The sequence below is a fragment of the Peromyscus californicus genome, unplaced genomic scaffold (assembly GCF_007827085.1).
Source record: "Peromyscus californicus insignis strain IS unplaced genomic scaffold, ASM782708v3 Scaffold_10__1_contigs__length_136768540, whole genome shotgun sequence".
In the NCBI taxonomy this organism is placed as follows: Eukaryota; Metazoa; Chordata; class Mammalia; order Rodentia; family Cricetidae; genus Peromyscus; species Peromyscus californicus.
The window spans coordinates 19679992-19697653 of record NW_026294391.1 but is presented as its reverse complement, the minus strand read 5'-3'; the positions used below and the strand labels follow the sequence as shown (position 1 = coordinate 19697653).

The 17662-nt window shown below is 37.6% G+C and overlaps 2 protein-coding genes across 2 annotated transcripts in view; one reads left to right on the top strand and one right to left on the bottom strand.

The window, feature by feature from the left end:
* Positions 1-1040, bottom strand: part of LOC128113872 (mesoderm induction early response protein 3-like) — a 38099-nt gene extending 37059 nt beyond the window's left edge. Inside the window, 1 exon segment of the mRNA XM_052743779.1 lies at positions 31-1040. Coding sequence (XP_052599739.1) covers positions 31-942 — 912 coding nt within the window. The 5' untranslated portion in view covers positions 943-1040.
* A 10424-nt stretch (positions 1041-11464) lies between these two features.
* LOC128113858 (uncharacterized) lies at positions 11465-16033 on the top strand. Its single transcript, XM_052743778.1, has 2 exons — positions 11465-11493; positions 15361-16033. Exons 1-2 carry the CDS (start codon positions 11465-11467, stop codon positions 16031-16033), a joined length of 702 nt encoding a protein of 233 aa, XP_052599738.1.
* Positions 16034-17662: the final 1629 nt, after the last annotated feature.

Here is a 17662-nt window from a genome sequence, read left to right as displayed (position 1 = left end):
CAAAAAACCAAAAAAAAAAAAAAAAAAAACATAAAAAGGGTCTGATTTCTTCCACATGTAGTAGAAGGCCACACATTCAGCAACGGTTCTAGATCTCACCTTATTTTTCTGTATAAGATGAAAATCTTTTCCATAAAGCATGAGTGCATGTTCAAAACTTCGGCATTCTTCTTCTGTCCATGCTGTCATTCCTTCTTGAGATGCCTTTCCATTACAGCAGTATCTTTCAATTGCTTCCTTTATGTTGTGGTTACACTTGAGAAGTTCATATAATGCCTGTTCATTGTCCCTGGTGTGTGTGCCTGAAGAAATTCTGTCGATGACTTTTTCATTTCCAGTTCTTAACGATGTCTCAACAAGGTACTCCTTGACTTTGCTCTCCAAAACCACATCAGGATGCCACAGTAACTGGTTTTCATTTTCATATGCTTTCTCCTCACCACTGTACTCGCCAAGATAAGGGGGGATTTCTGCCAGATATTGTAAACCGATCATTATTTCCTTTCTCAAGTCTTCAGGTGAGTTACCGCTGTCCGTTTCAACATCCTCAATCTCTGACTCCTTATCTCCATCACAGGAAGTATTTGATCACAAAGGCCAAGGAAAGAAATTCGAAGTTTCATGAGAAGTCACGGACGGTGTCAGATCATCTGCAGAAGACTGGGTTTCCTCATCATCACCCGACAACAGGTCTTTCGCTATTTCTTCTTTGTCTAGAGTCATGTCTGGTAGTTCATCTGCAAGTTCACTTGGGGGGCTGTTGGCACTGGAATTTGTAACCGTCGGAATTGTAGATTCATAGCTGTAGAATGGCAGTAGGTCTTCTAAAGGCATATTTCCTTCCTTTTCCAAGTCTTCAATTTCAGAACTGAAGTTTTTACCCTCATCCATCCTTTCCTCTTCTTCAAGAGTTCTTTCGTCGTCATAGTCATGGACCAACATCTCAGCAGTGGGGTCAAAATCATGATCCTCAGAAGACAGAGACCCAACTGGGCTCGAACTTCCAAAAGAAGCCTGGGAGAGAGAGAGAGAGAGAGAGAGAGAGAGAGAGAGAGAGAGAGAGAGAGAGAGAGAGAGAGAGAGAGAAAGAAAACTGTGAGGTTGAATCGCATAGCAAGGCAAGGAGGCAGGCAGCACAGGCAACAGGGCACAGAGGGGGCGGAGCCGAGTGCTCCCAGGCAGCTGCCAAAAAGTGCAAGACATAGCTTCGCTCCAATTGCTTTGAGAACATCAGACCTAATAGAGTAGTAGTACTATTTAATTTAACCAAAGTCTAGTAAATATTTCAACTTTGAATGTAAACTAACAAACCCAACCACCAAGGAGATTGTTTGCCCAGAGTTTCAAAGCACATTGTCTACGAATGGAAATTGAAATAATTTATAAAATATTGACATTACTATGTTTTTTAAAAAGTTCCTAATTTTTTCACTAAAAGGAGGGAAACTATTAGTTTTATTGTTAAATATGGTAGATGTTAATATTCCTCTTAGATGACCAGTGATTCTAATTGTCCCAGTTTGAAATAAGTACTCTGTGAGTATGAGATAAATTAGTGACAATCAGAACAAGTTTTAGTATCCAATGTTCAAGAGGAAGTTGCTATTGTTGCATTGATTTTAATATTTGTACATAACCACTGATTTTTTGAGCATTATTTTGCATTTGTTGTACTTTAATACCTGGTGTACAGTTCCAGAAATAAAAATCTGGAAATCTGAAAAAAAAAAGGGTCTGTAGATGGGGCATTTCCAGAAGCAATGTTTTTTCTAAGAATAATGCAAACAGAAGGTCTCTGCATTCTGGAGTATGCAGAAGGTGCAGCAAAAGCTGACATTGAACCAATGAATGCCGATCAACAAATGACAGACAGGGTAATGCTTTGCGATTAGGAAACACCTCGGGGGCCTCTTACAGGCTCCCTTGTCAAATTTGGTTCAGTCATTCCCTATCACTGTGGGGGAAACTCCTCCCCCAAACAATTAAAGTACCTAATGGCTATTGTAAAATACCATACTGTTTTGGATGATATATCGGCATTAGAATATAAAACAAAAATTTCAGGAGATACCATAAAGAGAGTATTTTGGCAGATTGTCATAAGTGATCAAAGACCAAAGCTATTGGAATTAAAGGTTTTGTAGACACAGGGGCAAATGTAACAAAAATTGCACCCAAATCTTGGCATCAAAATTGGCATCTTCAGGAAGTAAATGTTCAGCTTTTTGCGATTGGAACTTTATCTCAGGTAAAACAAAGCATGAAATGGGTCAAATACATAGGGCCTGAAGGACAGATAGGAAAATTAAAGTCATATATGGCTAATATAGCAATGAATTTATGGGGACATGATTTGTTAAAGCAACAGAATATCCAGATTAACATTCTTCCAATCTCAGAAACAAACCACAAACTAATGTTTGTTTCTGGGACAACATTAAAAGGTATTATAAAGAACATTCACTGACCATTTAGGTCGTACAAAAACAGGGCACAACAGTTGTTGATCACTCAAAGGTACCAACAGACCGAACTTTAAAATGGTTTGCTGACAAACCTTTTTGGGTAGAACACTGGTTTTTGACATCAGAAAATACAGGTCTTAGAACAGCTGGTACAGGAGCAGTTAAATGTTCAACATACTGAAGAATCAAATAGTCCTTGGAATTCTCCTGCATTTGTTATTAAGAAGAAATGTGGGAAAATGGAGAAGAGTAACATATTTAAGAGCTATTAATAAGGCGATTCTGCCAATGGGCTCTTTACAGCTTGTAATTCCCCTACCTTCTCTATTACCTAAGGGATTGTCTATTATAGTTATTGGTTTAGAAGAGTGTTCCCTCATTATACTTTTACAAGAAAACTATAGAGAAAAAATTGCCTTCATGTTGCCTACTTATAATAATTCTCAGCCTCTTAGGAGATATCAATGGAAGTTTCTCCCATAAGGGATGTTAAACAACCCCACTCTGTATCAATATTTTGTATGACAGCCTATGGAAATGATTTGTATACAGGTTTCTCAATCTATAATTTATCATTATATGGACAATATCTTACTAACTGATTCAAATGTAGATACTTTAGAGAAAATGTTTGAAAAAGTAAAGAAAAGTTTGCTTTGTTGGGGATTACAAATTGCTCCTGAAAAAATACAAAAAGGAGAATTTATTAATTACCCAGGATATAAAATAGGTATACAAAAAATTAAACTCCAAAACATACATATTAGGAGAGATCAATTGCAGACTTCTAATGCCTATCAAATTTGCTGGGAGACATTAACTGGCTATAGCCCACAATTGGATTAACAACTCAAGAACTGAGTAATTTGTTTCAAACTTTACAAGATGACAAGGACTTAAATAGTCTGAGAAAATTGCCAGCTGAAGCTGATAGAAAAGAAAGTACAAGTTACACAGGTGGATTATTTGGATACAGAGCTTGATTTAATTCACATTATTTTGCTTTCTATGCATTCCCCTACAGGAATTTTAATGCAGAGAGAAGATAATATCTTACAATGGATGTAGACAGAAATTTCTATGGTCCTGCCTGGCCCGCAGTCCCACAGCTGCTTATAAAATAATAACTCAGAGGCTTGTATTAATTACCAATTGCATGGCCTATGGCAGGCTTCTTGCTAGCTAGCTCTTGTAACTTAATCCATTTCTATTTATCTATAAGTTGCCACCTGTTCTGTAGCTTACCTGTCTGCTGACATGTTGTTCCTTGGGTGGCAGGCTGGTGTCCCTTCAGACTCTGCCTTTCTCTTTCCTGTCTCTCTCTCCTTAAATTGCCGCCTGCCTGTAAGATGCCTTGCCATAGGACAAAGTAGCTTATTTATTAACAAGTCAGAACAACACATATTCACAGCATACAGAAAGACATCCCACAGAACTTCCCTTTTTCTGTCTAATCAAAAAGCAAAAAGGAAGGTTTTAACTTTAATATAGTAAAATTACACATAGTAGAATAATTATCAAGCAAGAATTACAGTTACAATATCTAGTCTATTTGTATTTGGCAAAATTACTGAAAATATTTTATCATCTATCCTATATTTGTAAGTCAAAAGTTTCATATCTAATCTATCTTTTATCAACACTAAGGAAAACTGTAGCTGTCTAGTCTTCAAATACATCAAAGACCCCATAAGGATATAATATTACCTAAGTAAACAGAAAATGCATAGTAAGGAACTTCCAAAATTCTGGAAATGTCAGAGACAGCTGCCTTCCTGGACAGTCATCCAAAGTATACCTCTGTAACATTAGGGCATCCATCTTCAGCCAATAGGCCTAGAGTTCTTTAGTTGCCTCTCGCTGTGTCCTGCAGAATGTCTGGCAGTCTCCTCTGTGAAGCAGAAATCTGAAGGACCATTTTGCCTTGTTTTAGCAAATACAGCTGTCATTTTTCTATGAGTCCTATATGTTCAGTTTATACAACATATTATCAGCAGTCCAGGTAAGAGCTGTTTCTTGCCTAAATGGCTATTTTTGCCAAGAAGAAGAAGATAAACTCCATATGGAGTATTTTTGATGCCCATCTTCCTGCTTGAAGTAAATCAGTGCTGCTGGAAGCAGACCTGTGTCACTGTCCATAAAGTCTAAGTTTATAAAATATTTTAAGGGTCATATTCTGTAGGTCTTTGAAGTGTTTGAAGATTATCTAACTAACTGAAATATATCTATGTATACCTAGAAAACTTAACTAACATGACTATAAGTTTGATTATTATGGATGACTAATTATTAATCTGTATTTTTAATTATACATTACCATTTCAAATGAAGTGCACAAACACAATACCTTAAACAAGAGTAGAAATACACATACAGTATAACAAAATTAACTATAAATTATATGAATAAACTAAAATTCATAACATTGTAAAACATTTCAAACAAGTTGGTGCTCTTTAAATGTAGATTCAATAATTTACCCTTTCATCCTATCATATCTACAATATCATCACTTTTCTCCTTTAGAAAGAAATTGAATTTATAATCCACCTGCTTTAAATAAAAATAAACATTCATAAACAATATTTTGGGAACTTGAGCATAGCTTCTTATACTACTTCCTGCTGGTTGGGGGTGCTGCAGTCTTATGGGGATCCTGAGAAAAATAAGAATTATGAGCAAGTCCTGACTTGAGTAGTCTGTGATTCTCTGAGACAGTTGCCTTGGAGCTGTTCTGGATGTTGGATCTTCTGGAGACCTCTCAGCTGGTCTTGGCTGATCAAACCATATTAGCCTAGAAGCAATCTACATATTCTCATCTTCTGTGGAAACAAAAGCAGAACCTCTTTTCCAAAGCAACGTATCCTAAGACAAAAATTTTGAAGTCAAGATGCCTTTAAAATACATATATTTGTTTAACTCAGCAGCTTTTACAATCAAATGTCTTCCTGCAGTTAAAAATCCCAAAGACAATATAATCCAGACTCTCTGTACGATCTCCATTTTTGCATGGCTTAACTTTTACACTACTTTTACTGTCTCTTTAAAGACTTTATTTTTAAAACAATCTCTTTCTTTATATAACTGTATATATTTCTTTTTCTCTCTCTTCCAAGCCTATGTACAATTTTACACACACTGTAAATCATTTAGAGTTTTATTCCATCTGAATCTGTCTCATTGTGAATCTATAGTCCTTCTCTGACCAGGAGAGATTTTAAACTGTTAAACTGCATGGCTAGGACAAAAAGTGGCAGCCTTGGCTGCTGACTCCACCCACCTCAGATTTGCCTACCGCCAACTCTGAGAAACAGTGTGTCTATGTCTCCACGAAGCAGAGTGTAGCCCAGAAACCTTTTTCTTGTCTGTACTAGCAAAAGCTAAATCTGTCATACAGATTGCTGCATGGGTTGAAAACTTGGAGACACCTCTGTGTATGGCAGCAGGAATCTGCCATGCTATAGGTCAGGCCCACATGCTGTAAACCTGCCACAGCCAGAGAACATGTCACTGTACAGTGGCCCACCACGGGTGACACGAAGTACGAAGGTGTTCTTAGCTAAATTTATAATCCATTCTTAAGCTTTCTCAGGATTTAAGTGGAAACTTAGGCCACCACATCGGGGTGCCAAATGGATATTTTTACCACACAATCAGAGTAAAAAATTTAAAGACCTATGTACAAAAAGTTTCTGAGATGGTTCTAAAAGGAAAACTGAGACTTTATCAATTAGCGTGGATAGACCCAGCAGAAACTGTGGTACCTTTAACTACTGCTGAAATTTCCTCTTTATGGGAAGAAAATGAAAATTGGCAAAGAGCTTGCAGTAATTTCTTGGTTGAGATTAACAACCAATATCCCCAAAGCAAGAGAATTCAGTTTATAAAGAGAAGTAACCAGATCCTTCCTTACATTTTATGGGAAACACCAATTTCTGGAGCCCCTACATTCTATACTGATGCCGACAATCAGGAAAGTCAGTTTATAAATTAGGAAATTTGAATAAAGTGGCTCAAAAGCCCTTATTATTCTGTTCTCAATCAGAATTATATACTCTTTTCATGGTATTATTTAATTTTCCAGAACCTCTTAATATAGTTACTGACTCTCAATATTCATAAGGAGTTGTTTTACATATTCAAACTGCTGAACTATTCCAGATGATACAGAATTGACCTTGTTATTTATTCAGCTACAAGAAATAATCAGACATAGAAATCATCCCTTATATAGAACACATATTAGATCCCATATGGGTCTACCAGGACCTCTAGCACAAGATAATGATGAAATTGATGAACTATTGTTAGGAAATGTGCTAGAAGCCTCAGAATTTCATAAAAACACCAGGTCAAAAGCAAGGGCTTGAAAAGGATTTCTCCATCACTTGGCAATAAGGCAAGTAAAGTGTAGGAACATGTTCTACTTGTTCCTTGTATAACTAAACTGTACTTCCTGCAGGAAATAACCCAAAAGGTAACCAACGAAATGAAATTTGGCAAATGGACATGTGTTATTTTGCACAGTTTGGAAAATAAAAATATGTACACCATAATGTAGATACATATTTAGGATTTCAATGGGCAATTGTGTAGCTAGAGTTTTCCTGCCTGGCCCACAGTGAGGACAAATCTCTCTCACCTGCCAGTCCCACAGCCACTCAAACCCGACCAAGTAAACACAGAGACTTATATTGGTTACAAACTGTATGGCCATGGCAGGCTTCTTGCTAACTGTTCTTTCAGCTTAAATTAATCCATTTCCATTAATCTATACCTTGCCACATGGCTCGTGGCTTACCGGCATCTTCACATGCTGTTTGTCATCATGGCGGCTGGCAGTGTCTCTCTGACTCAGCCTTCCACTTCCCAGCTTTATTCTCCTCCTTGTCCCGCCTACATTTCCTGCCTAGCCAATGGCCAATCAGTGTTTTATTTATTGACTAATCAGCAACACATTTGCCATACAGAACATCCCACAGCACAATTGTTTTGAGTTCTGTAAAGACTGCTTTGTTAAACACACATTTGTGAGAAGTTATGGCCATTATGGGGATAACTGTACAAATTAAGATTGACGATACTCTAGCATAAGACTGTAGTAAAATGAAACAGTTTTTTTGCATATTACAACATGAAGCACATTATACATATACCACACAATCCTACATGGCAAGCAGTTATGTAAAGATCTAATTGAACTCTAAAAGATATGCTTAATAAACAGAAAGGGGGAATTAAGACCTCCAGAAATAAATTGCATAATGCTTTATTGACTTTATATTTTCCTAATGGTAATGAGAAAGGAATGAGAGCAATAGAGAGACATTGGATGACAGAAAAACTAATGAATTAAATCATCCTGTGTACTTTAAAGATGTGTTGACCTCAGAATGGAAATCAGGGTATATGTTATATTGGGAAAGAGGTTTTGCTTTTATTTCTACAGGAGAAGAAAATCTATGATACCATCAAAATTGATAAAGATTAGTCTCGGGGTCCACAAGAATACACAGTAGATGACAGCTGATATTCATAACTTCCACTCACCAGATGAACAACTATCTGATGGAGAAAACTCCTAAGCAAGGCTTATGAGACCATTCCCTGTGAATACTGTCTGCTTCTGTCCACAGTTCCCTTGTGTGCTACCATAATTTCCACCTAAAAATAGCCATGGGACTCTTCCCAAAACTATTGGTAGTGTATTTTTCAAATTTTTGCAGTTATTTCTGTGAATTTATAGAAGGATGACTTCTTTTATTGTGTAATTTGGGTGAATAAACTATGCTTTTATAGTCAAGCTTTTGTTCCATAAAATGATGAGAAACGTAGAATCCTGTTTTATATTATTAGCCATCTGAGAAGATAATTAACTAGACCAAGTGTCTCTGTGAATAGATCATAAGGTAAACTTTCAAAGATAATGCACAAGGACAGAATTACAGATGTCTGGTTTGTTGAACCAAAGTATTTCAGATACAAAGTGACCTAAATTTCTATGTCAGCTTCTCTCATCAGGTTTAGCTGATAATGTGAATCTGCAGCACTCTCTACTCAGACCCTTTAGCAATTAACACTGTGTATTAACCTCTAACGTCAGCTTATGGTAAAAGATTTTAGGCTCAGTTAACTATCTGTTTATGTTTAAGTCCTGGAATTTATGTGGGTAACAGGAAAAAGCAGTTAACTAATTCTGGAGAGAAATAACTTTATACCCAGATATCAGTGGGAAAGGCTTCACAAGTGGCCAGAACTACAGAGGATGGTCTGGCCTTATAGCCTTGAATAAAAATGTTACATGTCTTTTTCTTGTGCTCTGTAGTTGCACGAAGGATGAGAAAATGTATTTTTACATTTATGGCACTTTTCAATGCCAGCCCTTTTCAAAAGTGCTGAAGTACTGGGAGCTATTTGCCCTTGCCCCTTGATTCACAGAATGTGCTCCCTCATGTTGCCATGGTTACTCACAGACTGTACCAGGGGAAACCCCCTACCACACTGATACATTCTCCTGATTAGAACTATGAATGAAACTGACACCCTTCCATTTTATTAATTGCACAGTGTCAGTCTGTAATGTTAAATGCACTTATAAAATGTAGAATTATACATGACTTCTTTATTTCTTCCTTAGCCCCCTGAAAAGTTTAGCCTTTTTCCTCTGTATCCCCTTGTAGACTATCTACTTAAGAGATAATGTTACAGGAATAGATCCTACTTTCTCTTCTCTCAGGTTCAGAGTAACTGGATTTACGTTGAGGTCTTTGATCCACTTGGACTTAAGCTTTGTGCACAGGGAAGAGAGAGAGGAATGGAAATGATAGAAATATAGTATTCATATAAGAAATTCGTAAAAAATTCTAATAAATAATTTTAAATACTACTTGTAACTTCTGTCCTAATAGTTTAATTTATTTTTCCTAGGTTTTCATGTGCTGTTATTGTAAAGAGCTTTTAAAGTAAACAGCTTTACATTTTCTTGGATACAGGGGTAATTTCTTTTTTTTCTTTAATTTTTCTTTATTAAGAAATTTTCTACTCATTCCACATACTCTCCACAGATCCCCCTCCTCTTTCCTCCCACCCCCAGCCCTCTTTCCCAAGCCACCCCACATCCCCACATCCCCCAAATCGAGGTCTCCCATGGGGAGTCAGCAGAGCCCAGCACACTGAGCCTAGGCAGGTCCAAGCCCCTTCCCACTGCACCAAGGCTGTGCAGGCACCGGGTTCGAGAAGGCTACCCATAGACCAGAGACAGATCCCGATACCCCTGCCTGGGTCCCCCCCAAAAGGTTCGAGCCAATCAACCGTCTTCCATATCCAGAGGGCCTAGTCCAGTCCCATGGGTGCTCCACAGCCACCAGTCCACAGTTCATGGGTTTCCACTAGGGTGGCCGGTCATCTCTACACATCCTCCCATCATGATCTCGATGTCCCTCGCCTGTAGTATCTCTCCTCTCTCTCATCAGTTGGATTCCCGGAGCTCACCCTGGTGCCTGGCCTTGGATCTCGATACGGGGGTAATTTCTAAAGTGTTGTCATTAAATATAATGTTGGATCATGATTTTTGAATATTCTGTTTTTAGAAATATTCTGTAAGAACTGTGATGGAATGGGAGTTGAATACAGTAAAAAACCTGCTTACTATTTCATGAGATAATTATTTTCACTCACTTAATCCAATTAATAAATTTCATGATATTAATTTAAAAAAGATTGTAGGAGTCAGAGGTTGTGGACAACTCTTAGGAAATAGTATCCTGGAGACACCACAGGACTGATATCACATAAGAACTCAGAGAGATTTTGAAAGCACACACATGACCCATACTCATTCAAACCAGACTATATGCCAGTGTGTAACAGTGCAGTAGACACAAAGAACCACCACTAACCAAGAAGCTATTTGCAATTGATACCTGTTGGGAAAAAGAAAATCAGTTTTGTACAATGGCATATAACTGTACATAGTCACTGCATTCCAGTGTAGGCCTCATGACCAGGAATAGTTGGCCAAAACAAAACTTGTGCTGTGTGTTGATTTTGCATTTTTTGTATGTCTAGTAGCTTATCTATCTATCTATTTATTTATTTTGGAGAAAGGAGGGAGGGAGAGAGAGGGAGAGAGACAGAGAGAGCACAAAAGCACAGAAGGTTAGGTGGGTAGAGATGAGGGAAACAGAAGGAATAGAAAAAGTTTTGAAGGGGAAAATCATGATCAAATTATGATGTATATGGAATCTTTTTAAATTAAAAAATTAATAAGTTAATTATTCCTTTAATACTTTTCGTATGACAGGAACATTAATTCCTGTGATCCTTTAAGACTACATGGCCTAACACTGACTCATTGCTCACAATGTGCCATTATTCTCTGGTTGCCAAGGAAACATGAGAACTTTCAGAGTCATTTTTGTTACAGTTGGCAGACACTAACATTTGGACTTCATACAAGACACAAAGAGGCAAGTATTTTATGTCTTCCACATGGTTTTTATTAATCACTTTCAATATCAAGGGCCAAAGAAGGCCACAGACATATGATTAGGCTGTTTCTTGAAATCTTTTCAATCTGAATATATCTTCATGATACCTTAAGTACTGGGAAGTCCACTGCTAGTCTTTGAGGCCTATGGGGCCTGCACTGACTGTTATACCTGTGTAGTTTCTTGAAACTGAGTATGTGAATTAGACTCTTTGTGTTGTTTTCCTAGCTATAAAATGGGGATACTGATAGTGTGGATCTCATTGGAGGGACAAGAATATCCGATGAGCCAATACCTCTAAAGTGTATATATGAGGCTCCAACGAAACAAAACATGAGAAAGGAATGGAAAGATTTGTTCACACATGGGGTTGGGGAGACATTGTTCTGAGCTAAAATACCTGTCTAATACAACCTCTTTTACTTAAGGTTTTCCACCTCTTGTGTGACTCCCTGTCTGGTCAACATTTCTTGTTATTTGGAAGATGTTTATGATCCTGGCTTCTTTGAAATGGATCTCCTGACCCATGATACACAAAGGTAATAGCTTAAAATAAGCTACAAGGAGGCTTTCAAATTGTATCTTTCTGAGCATCATACATCTACTTCATAGGATTCAGACATGAGCAGAACCAGATCCTGCCAGGCTAGCTTATTTGTCTAGGATAAAGACATTCTCCATCCTGTTTCTAGTTGTGCTTCAAAATTCACTGCTTCTGTAGTCCCTGCCTCAGATTTGCCCTGGCAAGGAAGAGGGTGTTACTCAAGCCAACATCAACTCCAAACCCATCTTGCCAATGTAACTTCCCAAGTAGTACAGCTACCTCCTTCTCCCAGTTAAGAAGCACATTCCACAGAGACTATGGAGTGGTGGGTAGCTGGTAAATTTTCCTGGCAAGGAGATCCAATTTTTTGGCCCCTCAAACCTTCTGTATGGTCAATGGCAATGTCATTTTCTACATGCCTTAGCTTCCTATCTTTCTGCTCAAGGACCCAGTGGCATCCCTCAGGGCATATTCATGAACATTAACATTATGTCCAAAGATATGAAATAGAAATTATCTAAGTGAATTTGATCATGCAGTAAATATGGAGTTATAATTTGGTACAAAAGAAGGTATTTGTTCAATAAGGTAGTCAGGATACATCAAATGTTTCAACCAAAAGAACCAAATTTTGTAAGTGGAACTTGAGTAAGTTATGAGAAATTATTCATCTGCCCTTATGATTTCCATGTAGATTTCAATTTTGTGGCACAGAAAAAAGAATTCAGGTTTTCATACATGTTCATCAATCATACATGCACAAGCACAAGCATGAACACATATGCAAAATATATACATACACACATATACATATATATATATATATATATGTATATATATACATACATAAAACTGAAGTATGGAATTTTGACATCATGTCACTGGGTGTACCATGTGAAACATTTGTCATTTTGCTTGGTTCTTTTAGTAGAAAATATAGGTGACTTCAGTTTATTTGCAATAATCACTACCAAAATTTAGAAATGAGCCGGGCGGTGGTGGTGCACGCCTTTAATCCCAGCACTCGGGAGGCAGAGCCAGGCGGATCTCTGTGAGTTCGAGGCCAGCCTGGACTACCAAGTGAGTTCCAGGAAAGGCGCAAAGCTACACAGAGAAACCCTGTCTCGAAAAAAAAAAAAAATTTAGAAATGAAATTATTGTGGGCATTCTTCTGCTTATTTTGCTCATATAAGATACTTATACTTAGGCATTGCAAACACAGCTGAAATGAGCATCATCTTAAATATGATACTGAAAACTTTTTACTATTAATTCCAAGCATTAAAATTCTTAGGTAACAGAAGGGGACTGGAGAGATGGCTCAGAGCATGGACTGTTTTTCCAGAGGACCCAGATTCAATTCCCAGCACCCACATGGCAGCTCACAATTCTCTGTAACTCCAGTTCCAGGGAATCTGACACCCTCACACAGACATACATGCAGGCAAGACACCAATACAAAGAAAATAAAAATAAATAAAGTTTAAAAAAAAGAACCATAGCCACATGTTTGTAAAGGAAAATTGCAATATTACTACAAAATATTATTTTCATACACAGTTGTCATATATTGAAAGTTTTTCACTCTTTCTTAATTAAGTTGAGATTAAAAGATCACCAAAGTTTAGAAGAACTTTTTCATTCGCTCTCATGATATTATAAATATTGGCTCCTCTAAAGTCTCCAAGTCTTGAGGAAAATCTTTTATAAAACCCAAGCTGTTTCCTCCTGTTTGACTGTTTAGTTAAGCTATGCAAAGATAAATCTTCTGAAGATTCAAAGTCTTTAAAAATACCCAGAGGAAAGAATTGTTTCCAGAAGTTTCTTCCTACAATAAGTCTCTCTTCAATAATGGTAAGCTTTTGTTGTTCCTCACAAATGCTTCTGATAAAGGAATTTCAAGTAATGGAATTGAAACTATTTGAAAATAAATCTATTCCTTAATGTGTGACAGAAGGCTGATTTATCTAATGTGGCTTAGGTGTTTATGCTGATTTGGTAAGTGCAGAAAGACTCCTATTTACCTTGGTGGTTTTATTATCAGATACCCACAAGGAACTAAAGCTTTGATCTACTTCCTCGGGAAGTTAATCTTTGATTAGGTGGAGATGTGTGCAGCGATAGCTACAGGGATACACAGCTTTAATCCTAAGGTGCTGAATACTTAATCCAGTTGAGATTCTTGGAAAGGAGATTTAGAGAAATAACTAATAATTATATTCTTCATAGGCTTTGTTTTCTGGAATGAGTTTTGAGGCGCTCTCCTTAATCTTCTACAGTTTAATGAAGATGCTTAGGAAAATAGATTTGGATTTACTTGGAATGTCATAAAATTGATGACTTTTGTGGTTCTTAGTAGGTATATTTAAAAGGCTCCTTTTGATGAAGTGGCAGTTTGGGTGACTTTCTATATTCAGTTTGCCTCAGAGTGAAGGATAAATACAAAGAAATAGTGAAATAATTATTCTCAAAGTGAAAATTCTCGTTGAACTTGCTTTTAAAACTATAAGTTACATTTTTAAATTTATTTGTGTGTGTGTAGATGTGATTATTGCCACAGCATGCACATTGATGTCAGAGGTCAATTTGTAGGTATGGTTCTTTTCTTCCATCATGTGGGTCCCAGGGATAAAACTCAGGTTGTCAGACAGAAGGGCAGGTGACTTCATCCACTGAGCCATCTTGTCTACCCCCAACTGATATTTTTCTGTAAACAAAGATTTTATATATCAAGAGCCACTAAATCTGAATATAATATATTTCATTAGAAAATGTTCTTAAAGGAAACACAATTGTTTTAAAAAGATATTGTTCAGTATAACTCAGAAAATGTGAATTTGGTTAATGCAAATCTAAGGCAATTTTATTAACAGAGTAATTCAAACAATATCTATCACCTTTTCACTTACATATTGCATTACAACAAAACTGCTATCAAAAAAGAAAATGAAAACAAAACGACACTGATTTTTTTCTTTTTGTTTTTATGAGACAGGGTTGCTTTCTGTAACCTTGGCTGTCCTGGACTCACTCTGTAGATCAGTCTGGCCTCGAATTCACAGAGGTCTGTCTGCCTCTGCCACATAAGTGCTGGAATTAAAGGCATATACCACCACTGCCTATCTTCCATAGATATTTTTTTAGAAAATACTATTTATTTACATACTGATTGATTTTTATATGGGGTTTTGTCTGCATGTATATCTACATACCAGAAGAGGGCATCAGATCCCATAGGACTGCAGTTATAGATGGTTGTGATCCACCCTGTGAGTGCTAGGAATTGAACTCAGGTCCTCCGGAATAGCAGCCAGTGATCTTAAGTGCTGAGCCATCTCTGCAGCCCCACCACATCAATCTCAAAATATGAAGTATAAATAAAACAAATACAGTTTTGTTATTTGGGCTAAATCTTCATTCATTTTTGGTTTAAAGAAGTTATAAGTATTACAATTAGAAGTGAAGCCTATCAGAAGTATGAATGAAAAATTTCAGAGGTTTTACTTATTTTTCATTTAATTCATAATTTTAAATGAATTGATGTGTGAAACAAGAAAAAAATTCTTAGTAACAAATGTACTCATTTGTTAGATAGAGTGAAATTTGAAAGATAAATTTGAAAGACAGAGTGAAATTGCTCACCAAAACCTCTTATAGATGGAACCATGGAGTTTAGGGCTTTTTACACTCTTATCTGTAGAATGTTGAACTCCAGTACATAGGTAGACTACTTAAATACAACTACATGACAGCAGGGACAAGGTATGAGAGTATAGTGCTCTGTAAACCATGACTCATTTTGTATTCCCAACTTCCCCTGTGTTCCTTACTTTACTATATCCCTGTTCAATCTCTTCTTCAGATTTGCCAATGCAATGGAATGCATCTTCAAGCTGAGTGGCCTCCTTTGCGGCCTATCAGCTTTGGTGTTTGAGATAGTCATTGCAAGCAGTCAATGCTGGCGCCTGTGGGAATTCGACAACAAGGTTGTGCAATTTGTGTCCTTTGGACTGTGGGAAGCTTACTACCCTCAAGAGTTTAATGTCTCAGGGACTGTAATCAAGATGCTGGTGCATACTCCTATCAATTCCACCTGGACAATTTCACCTGAATTTCAGTATGCGCAGACCATGATAGTGTGGGCCATTCTGATGAAGCTTGTAGTTCTGATTTTTGGTGCAGTCGCCATTAAGATCAGCTGCATTGAAGACCCATTCGTCGAGATGGAGATACATTGCTACAAGGTCTCTGCCTTAGTTTTGTGCGTTAGCAGCCTCTTCACATTTGTTTCCGTGAGCTGGAACCACTTCGCAGATCATTATGGACAAACCACTCTTGACTTTCCGCCTAACTTTCCTGTTAGAAAAGAAGCATTGATAAACAAACAGTATACTGCTATCTTCCCAACAGCGGTACTGACAACCATCATGTCACTCTTTGGTGTGATCTTCCTTTTCTCTGAGATAAGCTCTTTGAAACTACAGAGTCAGGTGAAGGTCCAGTGTGCTTACATAGTGGCCGAACAAGAGGTCTGAAGTGAGGGCTCCTGCATTTGAAACATCTGTCAGAAGGTGCCTCGAACAAATTTGCTATTCATGCACAGAACTCCCGTAATCATCAATTAATTCTAAATAAAGCATCAACTTGATTCTCTGGATGTGTCTAAATTACTTCCTCCTTTATCTTTCTAAAGTGTTCCTTTCTTTGAATGTTTTCACATCCTAAACTCTGAAGGCCATAATCATGTGTTCAGATATTTCTAACCAGCAGTTGCAGGCAAAAGTAATGGTGAAAGGCATGTTGTAAACAAACAGGACAAATACCAAGTGAAAGAAAGTTTGTAAGGTAGCTGCACCTAAACAATGAAAAATAACCACAGTTCTGTTTGAAGACCTCAGGTCTAATGAGGGCAGATATGGACTTCTTTATTGTTGGCTCTAGGGACAGCCCTTTGCATGGAGTAGAAAGGTGATGCTGTACAATGGGCAGTGGGCATCTACTGTCTTTCTGTTTGTGAATATCACAAATAGCCATGCAGAACAAGTGGTCTGGAGATAAGTGGACTGCTTGTTTGAGTTATTTTTCCTGTTTTACCTTCTGAATCATTGGGTTCAAACTCACATTAAGTTTGATGGCAAACTCACTTAGCCACTGGGCAATCTTACTAGCCCCAAACCTACTCCATTTCACATTTCCATCCTCTGTGTCCATAGAATAAAGTTCATTTCATAGAGTAAAAGAAATTTGCTGGCAAATGGTTGGAACTAGAAAAGAGCATCTTGAGTGACATAACATAAACACAGAAAGACAAAAATCATACGTACTCACTTAAAAGTGAATATTAGCCTTACAGTAAAGGATAACCATGCTACAATCCATTGGCTCAGAGAAGCTAATTAACAAGGAGGGCTCAAGGTGGCACTTGACTATCTCACTGTCAAAGTGTAATAGGATAGTCATCACTGGTGGATGGGGAGTGGTCTATATGAATGCTAGGAATGGGAACAGGAGGGATCAGGTCAGGGGGGAGGTGGAGGAAAAGATTATGGGGGGTGTCATTGGATTTTGGAACATCTCTGGGATGAGCTAAAACCTATTGTAATGGAAACTCCCAGCAGTCTATAAGGCAACCCATCCCCCTCCATCATCCCCTCTTACTCCCATCCACTCTTTCTCTTCAGAAAAGGACAGGCCTCCCATGGATTTCACCCACCCATTGTATATCAAGTTGCAGTGAGGCTAAGCACCTCCTCTTTTATTAAGATTGGATGAGGCAATCTGGTAGGAGGAAAGGGTCCCAAAAGTAGGCAACATAGTCGGAGACAGCCCCTGTTCCCACTGTTAGGAGTCCCACAAGAAAACCAATCTACATACTTGTAATATATATATAGAAGGCCTAGGATTTCTGATTTTCCTTGTTAGATTTACATAGCTTTATCCACCAGGGTCATGCCTATCCTCCATGGACTATTTACTATGTCTCTGCTTCTATATGGATTCCCTTCTGGATTCCTTTAAAGTCAGGCCTATCAGAACAGTCTTCACACTGCAAGGTCTGGCTGTTGACGAGAGGATCATATGTCAGATTTTTCTGGTGCTCTGGACCACAACTTAACCTTCTGTATAATCTTACCACTCTCATTAGTAGCTCTGGTCATATAGTT